Genomic DNA, 19,262 nt, shown 5'->3' with positions numbered 1-19,262 from the left:
TTATAAGGTATTTGAAAGCCATTGATGAAAATCAATTTGTGATTGAAGTTCTCCTTGAAGTAGACTTCAAAGAGACGTCTATTCCTTGAAAGAAAACTCTTTAAATGTTGAAAATATCTCTAAATATATTTTTGTATTAGAAATCATTGAGGGTCTACCAGAAAATAACTTTTTAATGAGTAATTGTATTTTATTGAACGAACGTATCTACTTCCTACTTTCTGTTAGGGTTAAGTGCAAGAGAGGACCGACTGCGCCCTCCTAGGTATAAAATAAAGACAGACATTCTATTCTATTCTGTAGGAGCTTCGTTCATTGGTATTCTATCTCGTCCGATAAAAACCATCCTTGGTGGGCTCTAGTTTGAAATTATTTCGCCCTCTGAAGACTTATTATAGGCAATCGCACACAGCAGCATACGGACGTATGCAGACGGACGGAGGAAAAATCCCTCCCCAGGTGTCCGAAAGTTGCAACGCACACGTTCTTCATTCTGTCTGTATAAGTCTGTTCACGTCTGCATGCAGAAGTTGAATGTTTTCTCCATCTGTCTGCAGCAGTGTGCGTTCACCTTAAATCCCATGCACATTTAATTCAATAAGCTTCTTAAAAGTTTTAGTTGATGAACAAATTTACCTGAAAGCTTCCTCAATTAGGTACTTGAAACGCTGCAGTGACTTGTGCAACGAGCCGTAAATGCACTGTCTACATTTTTTTTATGCTGCTGACAGAAGAATTGTAGATTCAAATCTCATCAAGTCATAATTTAATCTCATTACGACTATCAAGTCAAAGGTTATGTGGGTATCATCATAGAGAAACAATAGCATAAGTATATGGTATAGGGCTTTTATGTCGCAATTTTCAATGTTAACTCAAGCCAATAGTCCACGTAGTTCTTTCCTGTGAAACTGTGTGACGCTGGTAGTCTCTCATATTGTGCCGTTCACTCTCACCCCAACAAAAAATTAAAAATCGACAATAATAGGCTTGTTAACAGTAAAAGTTGCGGCATAAACGCCCTATACCATGGGATATCTACTTACGCTATTGTTTCTCTATGGTATCATTCACAAAATAAATTGCTGTACCTATATTGAGGCCCACGTTATAATGGCAGTATCTGAATAACATGGTGTTGCTACCATTGTCTATCATTCGACAAAGCAGATAGCATTATCCTATTCTAGCTCCTCAACGTTGCCTTACCGTTTTTTGACAATGTAGAAATAATATACAGGTAGCTAATTGACAAAATATTCTAACACAATAATTATGAAAATGTATTTTTTAACAATTGAAAATATATCTTCTAGCCGAATAAAATAAATTGATTATTTCAAACAGATATACTGGTATCAGCTATCCTCTATAGAAGGCAGTGGCAAGGCATAGAATCGGCAACGTTTTTCTAACATTTTCTACTGCCATTATAACGTGGACCTTACTATATTTTTGGTAATTAGGTATAGTGAACCTATCTAGTCAATCTCCAATCACATATTTATATGTTCAATAATATAATAATGAATAGTTTGAATATTAGAGTATAATAGTATTGAATTAGCCATTAATTTATAGCTTTTCGTTTTTTGTTTGCTGAGGGTGATGCCCACATTATCTTCAGGCTTGTGCGTACCTAATGAGACGGATGATGATGTGATAAGTGACTACAGTAACAGTAAAACCAGACGAGTGATAAAAGAGTACAGCTTTAGGTGGCTTCCGAACCACTGGGAAGCGATTTTTTAACTCATAAATTATATTTAGAGGAGTCTTCTCTTCAAGTGGTCAGTATCAGGATCTTAATCGATTTCTATGCTAGATAAAGAGATTGTTTGATGGTATCTAATCCCTTTATATGTTCTACTTATATGCTAAATAAGGAGATTGATATGCAATCCCTTAATCTTTTCTAATTTGAATCAGATTCAATAATTATTGATATTCTTAGGCCCGTTTTCTAGGACTCTTATTAAATCTTATGGACCATTAAATCTACAGTATATTATATCTATAGCTTTAATGGTTCATAAGGTAAAAGTAAATTCGTATGGCTTTTGTTGGTGGGGAGTCCATTGCGGGAAGGTCCCACCGCCTGAATATATAATTAAGTCGTTAATGGGCCTTACGACTGTCATACTTCAGCCGGGACCGACAGCTTAACGTGCCCATCCGATAACATGTTCATGGATGGTTCATTGGATTTAATGAGTATCCTAGAAATGGGGTCTAAGCCATTGTCACTATAGTAGATCTTAAATGATATACGGTACTGCAATATACAGGGTTGATGAAAATTATGGAAACAGCTAAATATTTCCTTTACAAGGACAATTTGACAGTGAGTTTCATTCAGGATCCAATTTGTATTAAAAAAGTACTTTTAAGTCACGTCAAAATTTTGGTCCGCCATTTTTAATCCAACTTGATGGGAAGGTAAACAAATGATACCATATTTCGATACAGAATTTCAAGAGAAAATTAATGGCGAAAGCCGCACATCGATATCTCAAACCATTTGAATGTTATTCACATTCAAAGCTGTTAATAAATCATACAAAAATGTAATAAATGAGTAGCCTCTAATAACATCAAACTTTTCTGATTATAAGTTGTTTATCATGAGAGTAGATTTACTGTTACTCGGTGTTCACTAAAACTTGAAAAAGTAAAATTTGATAGTTTGGATTTTTGTCAGATTTTCAATGTTGGGCACTCAAATTATACATGTAAAATTGAGCTGTTTCCATAATATATTTTCACCAATACTATAAATATAATCTCTCCATAGCTCAAAAATCTATAAGTAGTTCTTTAAACTCACTGTTTCTCCATTAGTAGACTATATTCTATATATTTTGCCTGCGTATTGGTAAACTACTCTCAAAAAAGTATTTTCTATTGGTATTCTTATTGAAACAAAGATTCATGATTACATAACAAATTTTATTCAAGCAATTTTAAATAACACAAATATTAATATAAGAACAGTCTACCGCACTACATTGAATTCTCTTCGTAAGATCATATCTTACAAAGGAATCTATAATAATTCATCAATGAGTTTTGAATCTTAGAAAAATTCATAATCAAATGAACTTTTCAAGCTCCAAATAATAATAAAGCACCATAACTTAGTAGGTAACATTGCTCTTAAACAAATTTAGATGGAAATAAGGTACTGCAATATATAAAACTGGCAACATATTATTCTCTTTTCTTTATTACAAATAAAAATAACTGTATTTACAAAAATAAAGAAATAATTGGTATGGGAAATTTTCTTGTAAATATCGAATATAATTTTCTTGTGACAATATTGCCATTTTAAAACAAATAAAATCATAAATGTTTGTAATTTATGCAGATTTCACAGAAATAGTATTAAAAATATCATTGATTTGAGATAAACATTGGAATGAGAGAGCATTTTACTGTACTATGCTTGATTAATGCTTAGGTATTGTAAATGTATTTTTCAAAATTATGTTCTAAAAGTAAATCCTCTATAGTCTTTGTTATTGCTTATGTTAAATTGGTAGTAGTTATTCTCCTACCAATCGAAGCATATTATTCATTGAAATATTTATCTATTCTTACAAAAATTATTGCCAACTCACTTTCAATTTGCAGCTCAGAGATTCTTTTCAAATAATATTCTCTCCGTAGCTACTAAAAAGACAACTGTAATGAGAACCAATTTCAAAATATTTAGATTATTCATACTTCGAATATATCTGACACCATTAAAGCAAGTAACGACTGGGACTGTTTATATATCACAGTTTTTAGTAGGCAGCGCTAAACATTACAATAAACATACATAAATAATATTAGTATATAAAAATATTCTTCGTTAAAAAATCTACAGTACTGACTACATAACACATCAACTTTTGCAAGTGATATACGGTACTGTGTTTGTAATAATTATATTATTTTTAATCAAACAACAGTTATTAATAAAATTCTTCTTTTACGTGAACAGGATCTTGATATGTTCATGACCATGTTTTACACAACATTTAGATATAAGAATATTGGAAGTTTTTTATAACATTGAAATGAAAAACATTTGTAAACTATTGTTTTTGAACGGATGCACTTCAATTTGATTGCATATTATTTATAAATCTTGAACGTGGAGTAAATTCCTTATTCGGAAACCTTGGTCATATAGAACTTGTGCTTTGGTGTGTCTCTCGTATGCTTGTAGACAGTAGTCTTGTGAGTTTCAATCAGATGCACTGGACAAGGACCTGTCACCCTCGGAGTGAACTCTCTCTTGTACAGAGAGGACGACTGTGTGGAGCTGTCACTACCAAGGCTGAAGTGTGAAGCATTAGTGTTCTTCACTCTGGTCACTCTTTCCGAAGAGGTGAAGTTTCCATACGATTTGGCTTCGCTTTGTCCATGGAAACGTCCCGTTCCAATGGTCAGACTGTCAGCTCTACGGATGTAACCGGCCGGCTGGACTTCGCTGACTGCCTGTCTATGCATTGAACTGAGGCTCTTCCTGTCATTTGACGTGTTGGTCGATATACATTGGCTGTCCAGGTTTTGCAGACTTTTCCTTTGAACTGCAGCCGTTGTTGATATTGTGTGGAGGGCTTCTGTGGACGATTGCATGCCTTTCCTGTGGAGCACAGAGTTGGCAACATCGGTGGATGATGATGATATAACATTCCTTCTGTGATGACCTCCACCTTTTGTGATTTCATGTCTACTACTTTCTCCTCTGCCTTCCATTGCTTCTCTGAACTCATTACTAGTTTGACTCTTGGTGGTTCTTGCAACAGATTTCTGATGCGTAGACTGAGATTCCATTACTGATGACTGGTGCGATGATATTCTCTGACTTGATTGAATATCCTTCTGGCTCAATGAACTCCTCTCAACCCTGCTTGAGTCCGAAGCTGATTGGACCATTTTTCTATTTTGTGATTCATAGTTTACATTTCTTGCACTTGTGCCAGATGACTGTGATGTGACACTGTGTTGGTTGGAATCTGAACTAGTATAAGCCGACATGGTCTGATTCATACCAGATTGTCTTATATGTGATGATTTCTCTTCATTGATGAAAGATTGACTGGATGTAGATTTCTGCTCACTACTTTGATGAATATGTTTTCCATTATGCACAGTCCTTTGTCCCATTTGCTCAGAAGTCACAGCTTGTTTGGAGTGCTCTGAAACTGACGACTGCTTACGAGATAGATCTTCTTGCTTCCTGTCAATTTGCTCCAGAGATTGATGGAATTTCTGTTTTTGTACAGTTTGTTGCATTTCAGATTGTTTATTAATAACTTTCTGTTCTGATTCTACAACCGACATTTTTGTTTGTCGCTGTGTTTCACCCACTCTAGTTTTGTAACCATTCGATTGCTGCCTGTATGAATCCATTGAAGATCGGTCATCTCCAAGAACAATATGTGATTCAACATGGCGTCTGTGATTTATTGAATCTTTAGTAGAGTCTTTTCTTTGATGAACAAATGTATCTCTACTTGTAGATTTCACATCCATTCTTCCTTCTCCCACCTTCAGAGAATCTTCATACTTCTTAGTAGCAACCCTTTCACCCTTATAAGTTGTGAATTGTGATTTATGTGTGGAGGATCCTTCAAACTCTCCTTTTCCAATTTCCAAATTATCCTTGGGCTTTTGAATGATGGCTCTCTCACCCCTAACGGGTTTTGAATCAACTTTTGGTCTTCTTTCAAAATCTCCTTCTGGCCTGAGGTTGTCTGGGTGTTTCACAATTGGTGCTCTGTCTCCTCTATTGACATTTTCACGTTGTGGTCTCTCAAAGTCTCCTTCAGGATACAAATTATCAGGATGCCTGATTGGTGTTCTCCTTTCTCCTGGTCCCAATGGTCCTTTCTGAGGTCTGTCAAAGTCTCCCTCAGGTCTGAGGTTGTCTGGATGTTTCACAATCGGTGCTCTTTCTCCCCTATTCACATTTTCACGTTGAGGTCGTTCAAAATCTCCTTCAGGATACAAATTATCAGGATGCCTGATTGGTGTTCTCCTTTCTCCTGGTCCCAATGGTCCTTTCTGAGGTCTGTCAAAGTCACCTTCAGGTCTGAGGTTGTCTGGATGTTTTACAATTGGCGCTCTTTCTCCCCTATTCACATTCTCACGTTGTGGTCGCTCAAAGTCTCCCTCAGGATGCAAATTATCAGGATGTCTGATGGGTGTTCTCCTTTCTCCTGGTCCCAGCGGTGCTTTCTGAGGTCTGTCAAAGTCTCCCTCAGGTCTGAGGTTGTCTGGATGTTTCACAATCGGTGCTCTTTCTCCCCTATTCACGTTTTCACGTTGAGGTCGCTCAAAGTCTCCCTCTGGATGCAAATTATCAGGATGTCTGATGGGTGTTCTCCTTTCTCCTGGTCCCAGTGGTGCTTTCTGAGGTCTGTCAAAATCTCCTTCAGGTCTAAGGTTATCTTTAGGCCTTACTACAGGTGCTCTTTCTCCCTTCGGTGCTTGATCTTTAGGTCGTTTTTCAAATTCACCTTCAGGTTTCAAATTGTCAGGATGCCTCTTTATAACTGGCCTTTCAGCGCTGATATGTGAATAATCATTGCGAGATCGCATATCTGTGAACTCTCCTTCCACTCTGAGATTGTCCTCATGCTTTACAACAGTTACCTTCTCTGAATGCACTGCAGTGTAGTCATCACGTGATCTCTTGATATCCCACTCACCTTCTAAAGTCAGATTATCCTTATACTTTTTAATATCAGCTCTCTCACCTTTGACTGGTTTATAATCATCTTTTGAGGTTGGTTTCCCTTCAAATTTTCCCTGAACAGTCAGATTGTCAGTGTGTCTGGTGATCTCTGATCTTTCTCCTTTCTTGTGCATGGAGTACTCATCTCTTGACCTGTACTCTGTAAACTCCCCTTCCATTCTCAAGTTATCATTATGCAAGGTGATTTGAGCTCGCTCACCTCTTGTTGCTGTGTAATCATCCCTTGATCTACGAATTTCCATGTCTCCTTCCATCTTCAGATTATCTTCATGCCTAACAATATTCATTCTCTCACCTTTGACAACTGTAAAATCATCTCTTGTGCACAAATCGATGAACTCGCCTTCAATTTTCAGATTATCCTTGTGTTTTTTAACAATTTCTCTTTGTGATGTAACTGGTTTATAATCATCAATTGGTCTTTGACCATAGAACTCACCCTCGGGTTTGAGATTATCTGGATGCTTGACAATAGGTGCTCTCTCACCAGGCCCTGTCTGTACTTCTCTTGGCTTCTCAAATTCTCCTTCAAGCCTGAGATTATCCTGATGCTTGAATGGTTTTCTACGTTCTGCTGGAATGAACTTATCATCATGTCTTTTCTCAAAATCACCTTCTGGCTTCAAATTATCTGGATGCTTGACAATAGGTGCTCTCTCACCAGGCCCTGTCTGTACTTCTCTTGGCTTCTCAAATTCTCCTTCAAGCCTGAGATTATCCTGGTGTTTAAAAGGTTTTCTACGTTCTGCTGGAATGAACTTATCATCATGTCTTTTCTCAAAATCACCTTCTGGCTTCAAATTATCTGGATGCTTAACAATATCAGCACGATCGCCTGGTCCATATTGTGGTCTATCTGGTCTGTCAAATTCACCTTCAGGTTTCAGGTTATCCGACTGTCTTATTGGTTTTCGTTTCTCACCTGGTTGATATTTGTCCTTCTCAGGTCTTTCAAAGTCACCCTCTGGTTTCAAGTTATCATTGTGTTTAACAATCTCGGCTCTTTCACCTGGCTTCACTTTCTCTGGCCTTGGTCTTTCAAACTCACCTTCTGGTCTCAGATTATCTGGATGCTTGATGGGAGTAACTCTCTCACTTGTCTTTGGGAAGAAGTCATCACTTGTTCGTGTTGTGGTAAAATCTCCTTCCAATTTCAAATTGTCAGTGTATTTTCTGATCTCAGATCGCTCTCCTTGAACAATTTTGTAGTCATCTTTCCTCCAGGACTCGGAGAATTCTCCCTCCAGTTTTAGATTGTCTTCATATCGATGAATGTCAACTCTCTCAGCTGTCAATGTGGTGTAGTCATCTCTGGATCTGTGAACCTCAATTTCACCTTCCATTTTCAAGTTGTCCTTATGCCTTTGAACCACTGCCCTCTCACCTTTGATGAAGTTATAATCATCTCGTCTTTCACAAATCATCTCACCTGTTATTTTCAAGTTATCTTCATGTTTATGAATTTCTGCTCTATCACCTTTTACCACTAGATAGTCATCTCTTGTTCTAGATTCTGTAAATTCACCTTCTGGCTTGAGGTTATCTGGATGCTTCACTATGGGAGCACGAACTCCAGGCTTCACTTCTTCAACTATTCGCTTCTCAAATTCCCCAACCATCTTCAAGTTATCCTCATGATGTATTATTTCAGCTCTCTCACCTCTCAAGAATGTTTCAGATACAACTCTCTTTTCAAATTCTCCTTCAGGTCTGAGATTATCTTTAGGTTTGACAACAGGTGCTCTTTCACCTTTTGGAGCTACTTCTTTTGGTCTCCTTTCAAATTCACCTTCAGGTTTCAAATTATCCTTCGGTTTCACCACTGGAGCTCTCTCACCTTTTGTTGGAGCATGTTCTTCTGGTCTCTTCTCAAATTCACCTTCTGGCTTCAGGTTATCTACTGGTCGTTTCGTAGGAGCTCTTTCACCTATGGTTGGCACAAAATCATCCTTTGGACGACCTTCAAACTCACCTTCAGGCTTCAAATTGTCTTTCGGCTTTACAACTGGAGCTCTTTCACCTGTTGGTACAGTCTCTTTAGGTCGCCTCTCAAATTCACCTTCAGGCCTGAGATTATCCTTTGGCTTAACAACTGGAGCTCTCTCACCTTTTGTTGGAGCATGCTCTTCTGGCCTCCTCTCAAATTCACCTTCAGGCTTCAAATTGTCTTTTGGCTTCACTACTGGAGCTCTTTCACCTGTTGGTACAGTCTCTTTGGGTCTCCTTTCAAATTCTCCTTCAGGCTTGAGATTATCTTTAGGTTTGACAACAGGTGCTCTCTCACCTTTCGGAGCTACTTCTTTTGGTCTCCTTTCAAATTCACCTTCAGGTTTCAAATTATCCTTCGGTTTTACCACTGGAGCTCTCTCACCTTTTGTTGGAGCATGTTCTTCTGGTCTCCTTTCAAATTCACCTTCTGGTCTCAGGTTATCTACTGGTCGTTTTGTAGGAGCTCTTTCACCTATGGTTGGCACAAAATCATCCTTAGGACGTCCCTCAAACTCACCTTCAGGCTTCAAATTGTCTTTTGGCTTCACAACTGGAGCTCTTTCACCTATGGTTGGCACAAAATCATCCTTTGGACGACCTTCAAACTCACCTTCAGGCTTCAAATTGTCTTTTGGCTTTACTACTGGTGCCCTCTCACCTTTAGGAGCTAGTTCTCTTGGCCTTTTCTCAAAGTCTCCCTCAGGTTTCAAATTATCCTTTGGCTTAACAACTGGAGCTCTCTCACCTTTTGTTGGAGCATGCTCTTCTGGCCTCCTCTCAAATTCACCTTCAGGCTTCAATTGTCTTTTGGCTTCACTACTGGAGCTCTTTCACCTGTTGGTACAGTCTCTTTGGGTCTCCTTTCAAATTCTCCTTCAGGCTTGAGATTATCTTTAGGTTTGACAACAGGTGCTCTCTCACCTTTCGGAGCTACTTCTTTTGGTCTCCTTTCAAATTCACCTTCAGGTTTCAAATTATCCTTTGGCTTTACCACTGGAGCTCTCTCGCCCTTTGTTGGTGCATGCTCTTCTGGCCTCTTCTCAAATTCACCTTCTGGCCTAAGGTTATCTACGGGTCGTTTTGTGGGAGCTCTTTCTCCTATGGTCGGCACAAAATCATCCTTTGGACGACCTTCAAACTCACCTTCAGGCTTCAAATTGTCTTTTGGCTTTACTACTGGTGCCCTCTCACCTTTAGGAGCTAGTTCTCTTGGCCTTTTCTCAAAGTCTCCCTCAGGTTTCAAATTGTCTGGGTGTCTTATTATTTCGGCTCTATCTGGTTTACCTACTGGTTGCCTCACTGGTCTCTCAAAGTCTCCCTCAGGCCTCAAATTATCTTCATGGTGGATTGGCTTTGCTCTTTCTCCAGGTAACACTTCTGTAGGTTTTGGTCTCTCAAATTCTCCTTCTGGTCTAAGATTATCATGTGGTTTAATAGGTTTTGGTCTATCACCTGGCTTGTATTTATCTTGCTCAGGGCGTTCAAATTCGCCTTCAGGTCTTAGGTTGTCTGATGGCTTATATGGTTTCTGTCTCTCTCCTGGTGAATAATCTTGAGGTGTTGGTCGTTCGAAAGCTCCCTCAGGATAGAGGTTATCTTTCGGTCTCACTACTGGTGCCCTGTCTCCTTTTGTTACTGGTATTTCATCAGTCTTCGGCCTTTTTTCAAATTCCCCTTCTGGTTTCAAGTTATCCTTGGGTTTTATGATTGGAGCTCTGTCTCCTTTAGTTGGTGCAACTTCACTTTGTGGTCTCACAAATTCACCTTCTGGATACAGGTTATCTTTTGGTTTCTTTACAGGGGCTCTATCACCATATGTAGGTACAAAATCATCTTTGGGCCTACCCTCAAATTCACCCTCAGGCTTCAAATTGTCTTTAGGTCTCACAACTGGTGCTCTGTCTCCCTTTTTGGGCAAATAATCATTTGTTGGCCTTTTTTCAAATTCTCCCTCTGGTCGTAAATTGTCTTGTGGTTTCACTGTTGGTGCTCTATCACCATATGTTGGAACAAAATCATCTTTTGGTCTACCCACAAATTCTCCCTCAGGTTTTAGGTTATCTTTTGGTCGAACTACAGGTGCTCTTTCCCCTGTAGGTGCTTTCTCTTTTGGCCTTCTTTCAAAGTCTCCTTCTGGTCTCAGATTATCTGGGTGTCTTACAATTTCTGCTCGATCACCAGGACCAATTGGCTGTGATAAAGGTCTTTCAAATTCTCCCTCTGGCTTTAAATTATCAATAGGCTTGATTGGTTTCTGTCTTTCAGCTGGACTGTACTCTTTCGGAATTGGCCTTTCAAACTTTCCTTCTGGATATAAGTTATCTTTAGGTTTTTTAACATCAGCTCTCTCACCATAAGTTGGAACGTAGTCATCTTTTGGTCTCCCTTGGAAATCTCCCTCTGGTTTCAGGTTATCTTTTGGTATCACAACTGGTGCTCTTTCACCCTTTTTAGGGAGAAAGTCATTTGTTGGACGTCCTTCAAAGTCTCCTTCTGGTCTAAGATTGTCTTGAGGCTTGACAACTGGTGCTCTCTCTCCATATGTTGGTTGGAAATCATCTTTGGGGCGACCAACAAATTCACCTTCTGGCTTCAAATTATCTTTAGGCTTCACTACAGGTGCTCTTTCACCTTTTGGAGCTTTTTGTTTAGGTTGTATTTCAAAGTCACCTTCTGGTTTCAGATTGTCAACAGGTCTTACTACAGGAGCTCTATCACCTTTCTTAGGAGTGAAATCATCCTTTGGCCCAATAACTAGTTTGCCTTCAGGATACAAATTATCCTTTGGCTTTTTAACAGGTGCTCTTTCTCCATAAGTTGGCACATAATCATCTTTTGGTCTACCCAGAAACTCTCCCTCAGGTCTCAAATTATCTGGATGGTAGATTATCTCTGGTCTCTCAGCTGGTTTGACTTTTTGAGGAATTGGTCTTTCAAATTCTCCCTCTGGTTTGAGATTATCCAGTGGTTTGAACTGATCTGGTCGTTTCACAGGAATGTACTCTTCTGGTTGCCTCTTTTGGAATTCACCTTCAGGCCATAAATTGTCTTTTGGTTTGACCACTGGTGCCCGCTCTCCCCATCCTGGTGCAGTCTCTGGTACTCTTCCTTCAAAAGTTCCCTCTGGTTTCAGATTATCTTTTGGCTTCACAACTGGAGCTCTTTCTCCTTTCTTTGGAGTGTAATCATCCTTTGGCTGACCTTCAAATGGACCTTCTGGCTTCAGATTATCTATAGGTTTAACCACAGGTGCTCTGTCTCCTTTTGTTGGAACATAGTCATCCTTGGGTTTCCCCTGGAAATCTCCTTCAGGATACAGGTTATCTTTTGGTTTTACTGTGGGAGCTCTGTCTCCATATTGTGGGACTGGTTTTTGTTTTGGTCTACCTTCGAACTCTCCTTCAGGCTTAAGGTTGTCTTTCGGCTTGACCACCGGTGCTCTTTCTCCTTTTTTAGGCAAGTAATCATTATCTGGTCGTTTTGTAAATTCACCCTCAGGATAGAGATTGTCTTGAGGTTTAACAATTGGTGCTCTTTCTCCATAAGTTGGCACAAAGTCATCTTTTGGGCGACCAATGAAATCACCCTCTGGTCTCAAATTATCAGGATGCTTAACGATATCAGCCCTTTCCCCTGGCCCAACTTTCGGCTTTATGGGCCTGTCAAAATCACCTTCAGGTTTCAAGTTGTCTGAAGGTTTGAAGGGTTGTGGTCTTTCTCCCTTGGCCACTTTTTGTCTCTCTGGGCGCTCAAAATCACCTTCTGGTTTCAAATTGTCCAATGGCTTTATTGGTGAAGGACGTTCTGCTGGCTTGAATATATGTTCCTCTGGTCTTTCGAAATCTCCCTCAGGTTTGAGATTATCATTTGGTTTTACTGGCTTAGGTCGTTCAGCTGGTCTCACTTCTTTTGGGACAGGCCTCTCAAATTCACCTTCCGGTTTTAAATTGTCTGTTGGCTTTATTGGCTTGGGTCTCTCAGCATACAGAACTTCTTGAGGATGTGGTCGTTCAAATTCACCTTCAGGTTTAAGGTTGTCTGAAGGTTTCACTGGTTTAGGTCTTTCAGCTCTGCCAACTGTTGTTGGAATTGGGCGGTCGAATTCTCCCTCAGGTTTCAAATTATCAGTTGGTTTTATCGGCTTTGGCCTTTCTCCTTTTTCTACTCTTGGCTTCTGTGGTCTTTCAAACTCACCCTCAGGTTTGAGGTTGTCAGAAGGCCTGACTTGAACTGGGCGTTCAGCTGGTATGTAATGATGCTCTTCAGGTCTTGTGAAATCACCTTCTGGTTTCAAGTTGTCATGATGCTTGATTGGTTTTGGGCGCTCTGATGGTGCAAGCTTTGTTTGTTTTGGCCTCTCGAATTCTCCTTCTGGTTTCAGGTTATCATGAGGCTTAAATGCTTTTGGTCTCTCGGCAACTGTTGGCTTTGTTGGTGAAGAGGGTCTTTCGAAATCTCCCTCAGGTTTCAAGTTGTCATGAGGCTTGAATGGTTTTGGTCGTTCAGCTGCTTGAGGTTTCACAGGAGAAGATGGACGCTCAAACTCTCCCTCTGGCTTCAAATTATCTCTGGGTTTCTTGGCTTTTGGCCGCTCAGTGATAACTGGCTTGAAATCATCCTTCGAAGTTGGCGATCCTTTGAATGGTCCTTCAGGTTTGAGGTTATCATGATGACGTTTCTGTGGCTGTCTCACATCTTTTTCTAGAATGGTTTTGTAGACATCCTGACTTGTTGTTGTTGACTGGAATACTCCTTTTTCTGTATGGAGGTTATCATAGTGATGCACTTGAGTTACTCTTGTTATAGGGTGCTCTTTGAACTCCTGAGAGGTTGTTTCAAAATACCTCTCACCATCCTGTTTTGTCCATGTTCTTCTTCGCTTAGGTTTCTCTCTTTCTGTTACTTTTTCTGTGAAATCTAGCTTGGATGATGAATCGAATGACATCTCACCCTCAGTGACTAAGTTATCCCTTCTTCGTTTCACTTCCACCTTTGTTGTTATCTGATGACCTTGATAGGCATCACTTGAACTGGTTTCAGAGTGGAACTCTCCTATTTCCATTTTCAGATTATCATCTCTCTTCCTCGGCTTCTGAGGTTTCACTGGCCATCTCTCTGGGTAGTCATCTTTTGTATGGGAAGTAACCTGGAACATTTTGAAGTTCATAAATTAGAAATCAATCCTTAGGTTAGAGGAAACGATAGAATACTCTTAGTAGTAATTAATAGAAGAACGTTTTATCTAAAGTCCTAGATAAGCTTCTAGAACATAATAACTTATGCATTTTTTTCACTCAGTGAATGAATGACAAGTTTCATTGGAACTGATTTTAATGGCTTCTCTCTTGTGTTTCTCTACGATTCCGAATGTGACCTATAATCTTTTAATGATGATTTGCAATACGAAAATTAGCAATTATTAATAACTACGATTGTAGAAAATTTCATCTTCTGCTCGTTTAGTTGCATCACATTGGTTTCTTATTTGCTATTCAATATTAAATGATTTATTGTTTAAAGAGCAAAAATTCAATCAATCTGCAAGCAAACATAATAATAAAATGGAAGAACATTTTTATCACCAAGATCATAATAATCTGTTTTTGACAAAGGAGAGAGATAATTGTGTTTTCCAATCTGATACCAGATTAAATTTCCAATTAGGACATCCATGGTATGAATTTCAAAATACAAACATTGTCATTCTCCGATGTAGAGGAGATTGCTGCCAAAAATTATTATTTGGATGTATTATTATACAGGCCATAATATGCACGGTAAATTAGCTAAACTCTGTATGAGGGAGTGATTTGGATGATTTGGACTTTCACTGGCAAGAGATTTGCAACACTCGACCCAAGGTGGTCGCTGTACTCAAGGTAGTCGCTGTATTTGCTTACTCAAGGTGGCTGAAACTGAATGTGGATTGTAAACTATTTCTTTCAATTATGCAACTTTTTCAGTCTTTTAGAATATCTCTTCAACCAACCATCCTTTAAGACGTGTGTGGTGAACAGTTTCAAGGTAGACTAAATTCATAAAATTTAACATAATAGAAACTGTTCTTCTCTTGAAAATCACTCTTGATCAAGATACAGCGGTTGTGTGTTTCAGAAAGAGGTTGTATTTCGAAAATTGAAATATTCTTGTAAAATAAATGTTGTAGCCTAAACTCTATGTCTAGACTACAACAGAGCTTATCAATAATAGTGTTTCAGCATGGAAGACAACACAAAAAATGCTATTACCTCCTCCCTTCAAGTTGAATAATCCGGAAAATAGATTTTATGATGTGTGTAACTTAAGGTGAGGATGAAAATATGAAGGAAGAGGCTGCACCCTTGTGATCATATTTATTCATGAATTATCGTGGAAGTTATCACTCTTGATCATGAAGTTAAATATATCCTGAAATTATGCGCCGACTTCAAAGAAGGACGACTTCATAATTATCAGATGGTATCACTTATCAGTATTGCATTTCCATAACGCAGTACTTCAGGAAATTTTCTACAACTACTTCCAATAAAATTCAACTTAGAATTATAGATATAATTCATTTTCTTACCTATAAATTAATATATTGTCGAATTATCATTAATTCGCTCAGATTGTTGTTCATTCTGATATTTTTTTCTGTTGTGATTTGCACTTTTAAAAATTACATTCTAATTTTTATGTATTGTAGGAGTAGCATCAAAAGGATATGTTGGTTTGAGTACTGAAATTGTCAAATCCTGTGTACCTATTCATCAATAAATCCAATGCAACTGATAAACCGATATGATGCTTCTGGATTGAGTATTCCGTGAGATACTCCAGAAAGAGCTCTTTGAAGTTTGCGAGTATAAACCATTTGAAATATCACAATATATACTATATTATTATACTCTTAATAATCAAAATGGATTATGAATTATTAATTCATTCGGCCGAACATCCCATTCCGGAGAAAATTGTTGCACTACTTGATAGTCTTTAGGTTATGATTTTAGTTGATTGAGGCCTGTTATTCGGAAGAGATTCATTGATAACGATTATCTTCTCTCCACTGTTATGAATAATATAAATTACCATTATTCCTACCTGGAATTTTCCTTCACCAACTGTTAAATTGTCAGATCTTCTCCTTACGATCTGAGTACGCTCCGTCGTATCGAATCGTTTGAACTCACTCCTACTCGTTGTTTCGATGTCCATATCACCTTCCAACTTCGTCCAGGTATTTCTTCGAACCATGGTTGGTCTTTCACCTGGCTCTCCTTTGAATTCCAGTTGTTTTGTTGTCACACCTGTTGATGAAAATAATATTTTTGAAATTTATTTATTCACAACACTGACATGTTTTACAAATATTTTTACAATGCAATTATTATAAAGAAACAGTATCATGATGGAAAAAAAAGAAAATAACTTCAGTAGCTTAACAGCTGTGGTTGAAGTTCTACACTATTGTTATTGTACATAATAATATGAACGAGACAGTCACTTGATTTTGATAACTAAAAAAAAAGAATAAATCTTTGTCAATTTCACACAAACAGAATTAGAGCAATAGTAAAAACAAAAAAGAAATAATAATAAAACCTGAAAAAAAACCAAATAAAATATAATCTCCTGAAGTACCTAAACATCTATACAGTAAATATATAACATAAAAAGAATAAATACAAAAATTAATAAATAAATAAACCTCTGTCACCAGTCAATTTTTAACAATTGAGTCTAAAACCAGTCAAATTGATCATCATTAAAGTGACAAATGAAGGCAAAAGTCAAATTTAGTACGAGATTGTTTCAAATACTACAAGAAAATACTGGAGGAAAAATAATATTAATTCAATAAAACCGATTTACGCGGGGAAAAATGAAGAAAGTCTAAGTAAAATCAAAAACAGTGAAAAGCGTCTTGAAAAGATGGGAAAAAATAGCAACGAGAAATGTATTACTGATAGTCTAAAGAAAGGATAGTGTTGGCCTCTATAATTTACTCTTTCTGACTGTCAACATTAAGGTGCGTACAGATATACGCGCCGCGAACATGAGCAATTCAATTTTAATCAGCTGATTATATCTGTATTTTTACAGAAACGGTAAGATACAGATATAAAAAGCTTGGCATCAGCTGATTGAAAGTGAATTGCTCATGTTCGCGGCGCGTAAATCTGTACGCACCTTTAGATACAAGTTTCGATGAAAATAATATAATATACTCTTTCTGACTGTCAACATAAGATGCAAGATTCTGTTAAATCATAATTGGAATGTGCCGGTATCAATATATCAATAAACTACTGATAACTGATTGAGAATCTTTCAAGTATCACCAATTTAATAACTATACACTATTCCAATTAACACTGTTTCGATAATACTATTATTCAATTACTGATTGGTTTCATTCAGCTTTGGGAAGAGAGGAAATTCTTCAATACTGTTACACTCAATAACAACTATTTTGAAAAAGTAGTATAATTTAAATAATTGATGAAATTTAGATTTAAAAATAATTATACAGTGATCAATACTCATGATGATTCTCTCTTGGAAGAAATTTGTGGAAGCTTTCTTAGTCTTATCTTAAACAATTGTCTAATTATTACTCAAATTCACAAACAAATTCCATAACAAAGTTCCTCAATAAAATAATATAATATTCATATATTTTGGATTCTATCACGAACTGCAACTACCAATATTCACCAAGAGTTTGTTATAAATCAACGTCTAAAAAGACTGCAACGTCTAAATAGTCGTTTTATTGTAAGAAAATTTCAGTGAATATAATATAGAGCTTGATCACTCTCATCAGATATTTGCTTATTAGAATATCATTTTTTATTGAAAAAATATCATTTTCAAATAGTATTCCTTGGATATGTGAAGTAATGTGATTCAAGCGAATAAAGTTGTTCAGAAACTCTATTCAAGTTCTCAGACAGCAACATATCATCCATGAATCCATATCTTTTACATACTTTATGTTAGGCATATATCTTGTTAGTTACGGTAGCTATCCAAGCTCTCAGTAATTATGAAGTCTATCACTTATTGTCAAAGGAAAATCTAGAATGACGACTGATTATGTTCCTGGAACGTTATGGTCGGGTTGCACAAAAACCTTTTAAATTTTAATCATGATTAAATTCTACGAGAACCAATCGGAAAGGTTCTCCTGAGAAGAAGTTTCTCTGATTGGTTCTTGTGGAATTCAATCCAGATTAAAAGTTAACAGACTTTTGTTCAACAAAGTGAGGGAATTGAAAATTTAGAATAACACTGATAAGCTCCTGGAACATAAAAATGTGCATTAGAGAGTAAGCAGTGATAAGTTTCAGTTTGAACTGACCTGTGAATACACCTCCTGTAGTTAGATTGTCTTCATGTCGATGGATTTCAGCTCTCTCTCCCCTCACTTCTCTGAACTCTTCAATGATTGTACGTTGTCCATGGAACTCTCCCTCTGGTTTCAAGTTGTCCTCAGGCTTCCGAATTGGTGCTCTCTCTCCACGAGTTGGTGCATCAGGAACTGAAGGCCTTTCAAAATCACCCTCAGGCTTCAAATTGTCAGATGGCTTGAAAGGCTTAGGTCTTTCTGCTGGTTGTACCTTGGAAGGTGAAGGTCTCTCAAAGTCTCCTTCAGGCTTCAGATTGTCAGATGGCTTGAAAGGCTTGGGTCTTTCTGCTGGCTGCACCTTGGTAGGGGAAGGTCTCTCGAAGTCTCCTTCAGGCTTGAGATTGTCTGTTGGTTTTATGGGCCTTGGTCTTTCTGCTGGTCCATACTTGGCAGGCGTTGGTCGTTCAAACTCACCTTCAGGCTTCAGATTATCACTAGGCTTGATTGGCTTGGGTCGTTCACCAGGGCCCACTTTGACCGACTTGGGTCTCTCAAAATCTCCCTCAGGTTTCAGGTTGTCCAACGGTTTGAATGGTTTGAGACGCTCTGCCGGTCCTACTCTCTCATGAACGGGACGCTCAAATTCTCCTTCTGGTTTGAGGTTGTCTGGATGCTTCACGATTGGAGCTCTTTCTCCCGGCCCATACGGTGCAGGTTTTGGTCGATCAAATTCGCCTTCAGGCTTCAAGTTATCATGAGGCTTAAACGGTTTTTGCCTCTCTGCTGGTCCCACCTTGGTAGGGGAAGGTCTCTCAAAGTCACCTTCCAGTTTCAGATGATCTGGATGTTTTACGACTGGAGCTCTGTCACCAGGTTGGTACTTTGCATGTTCAGGTCTATCAAAATCACCTTCAGGTCTCAAGTTATCTGGGTGTTTCACGATTGGTGCTCTCTCAACAGGTGCATATTTGTCTGGTTTCGGTCGGTCGAATTCTCCTTCAGGTCGGAGGTTATCGGATGGTTTAATCGGCTTGGGTCGTTCAGCAGGTCCTACCTTTTCAGGTTAGGTCGTTCGAAAGATCCTTCAGGTCTCAAGTTGTCTGGATGCTTGACAATTGGGCTCTCTCACCAGGTGCATATTTGTCTGGCTTCGGTCGGTCAAAGTCTCCTTCAGGTTTC

The 19,262-nt window shown here is 38.2% G+C and overlaps 1 protein-coding gene across 1 annotated transcript in view; it reads right to left on the bottom strand.

The window, feature by feature from the left end:
• Positions 1-2,928: 2,928 nt before the first annotated feature.
• LOC120349579 (titin homolog) overlaps positions 2,929-19,262 on the bottom strand; it is a 17,726-nt gene continuing 1,392 nt past the window's right edge. Inside the window, 5 exon segments of the mRNA XM_039419976.1 lie at positions 2,929-9,311; positions 9,581-13,892; positions 15,833-16,038; positions 18,096-19,148; positions 19,151-19,205. Of these exon segments, the coding sequence (XP_039275910.1) occupies positions 4,159-9,311; positions 9,581-13,892; positions 15,833-16,038; positions 18,096-19,148; positions 19,151-19,205 (10,779 nt within the window). The 3' untranslated portion in view covers positions 2,929-4,158.

This window comes from Nilaparvata lugens, chromosome 2 (genome assembly GCF_014356525.2).
Source record: "Nilaparvata lugens isolate BPH chromosome 2, ASM1435652v1, whole genome shotgun sequence".
NCBI classification, from domain to species: domain Eukaryota; kingdom Metazoa; phylum Arthropoda; class Insecta; order Hemiptera; family Delphacidae; genus Nilaparvata; species Nilaparvata lugens.
This window is presented reverse-complemented; position numbering and strand designations above follow the sequence as displayed.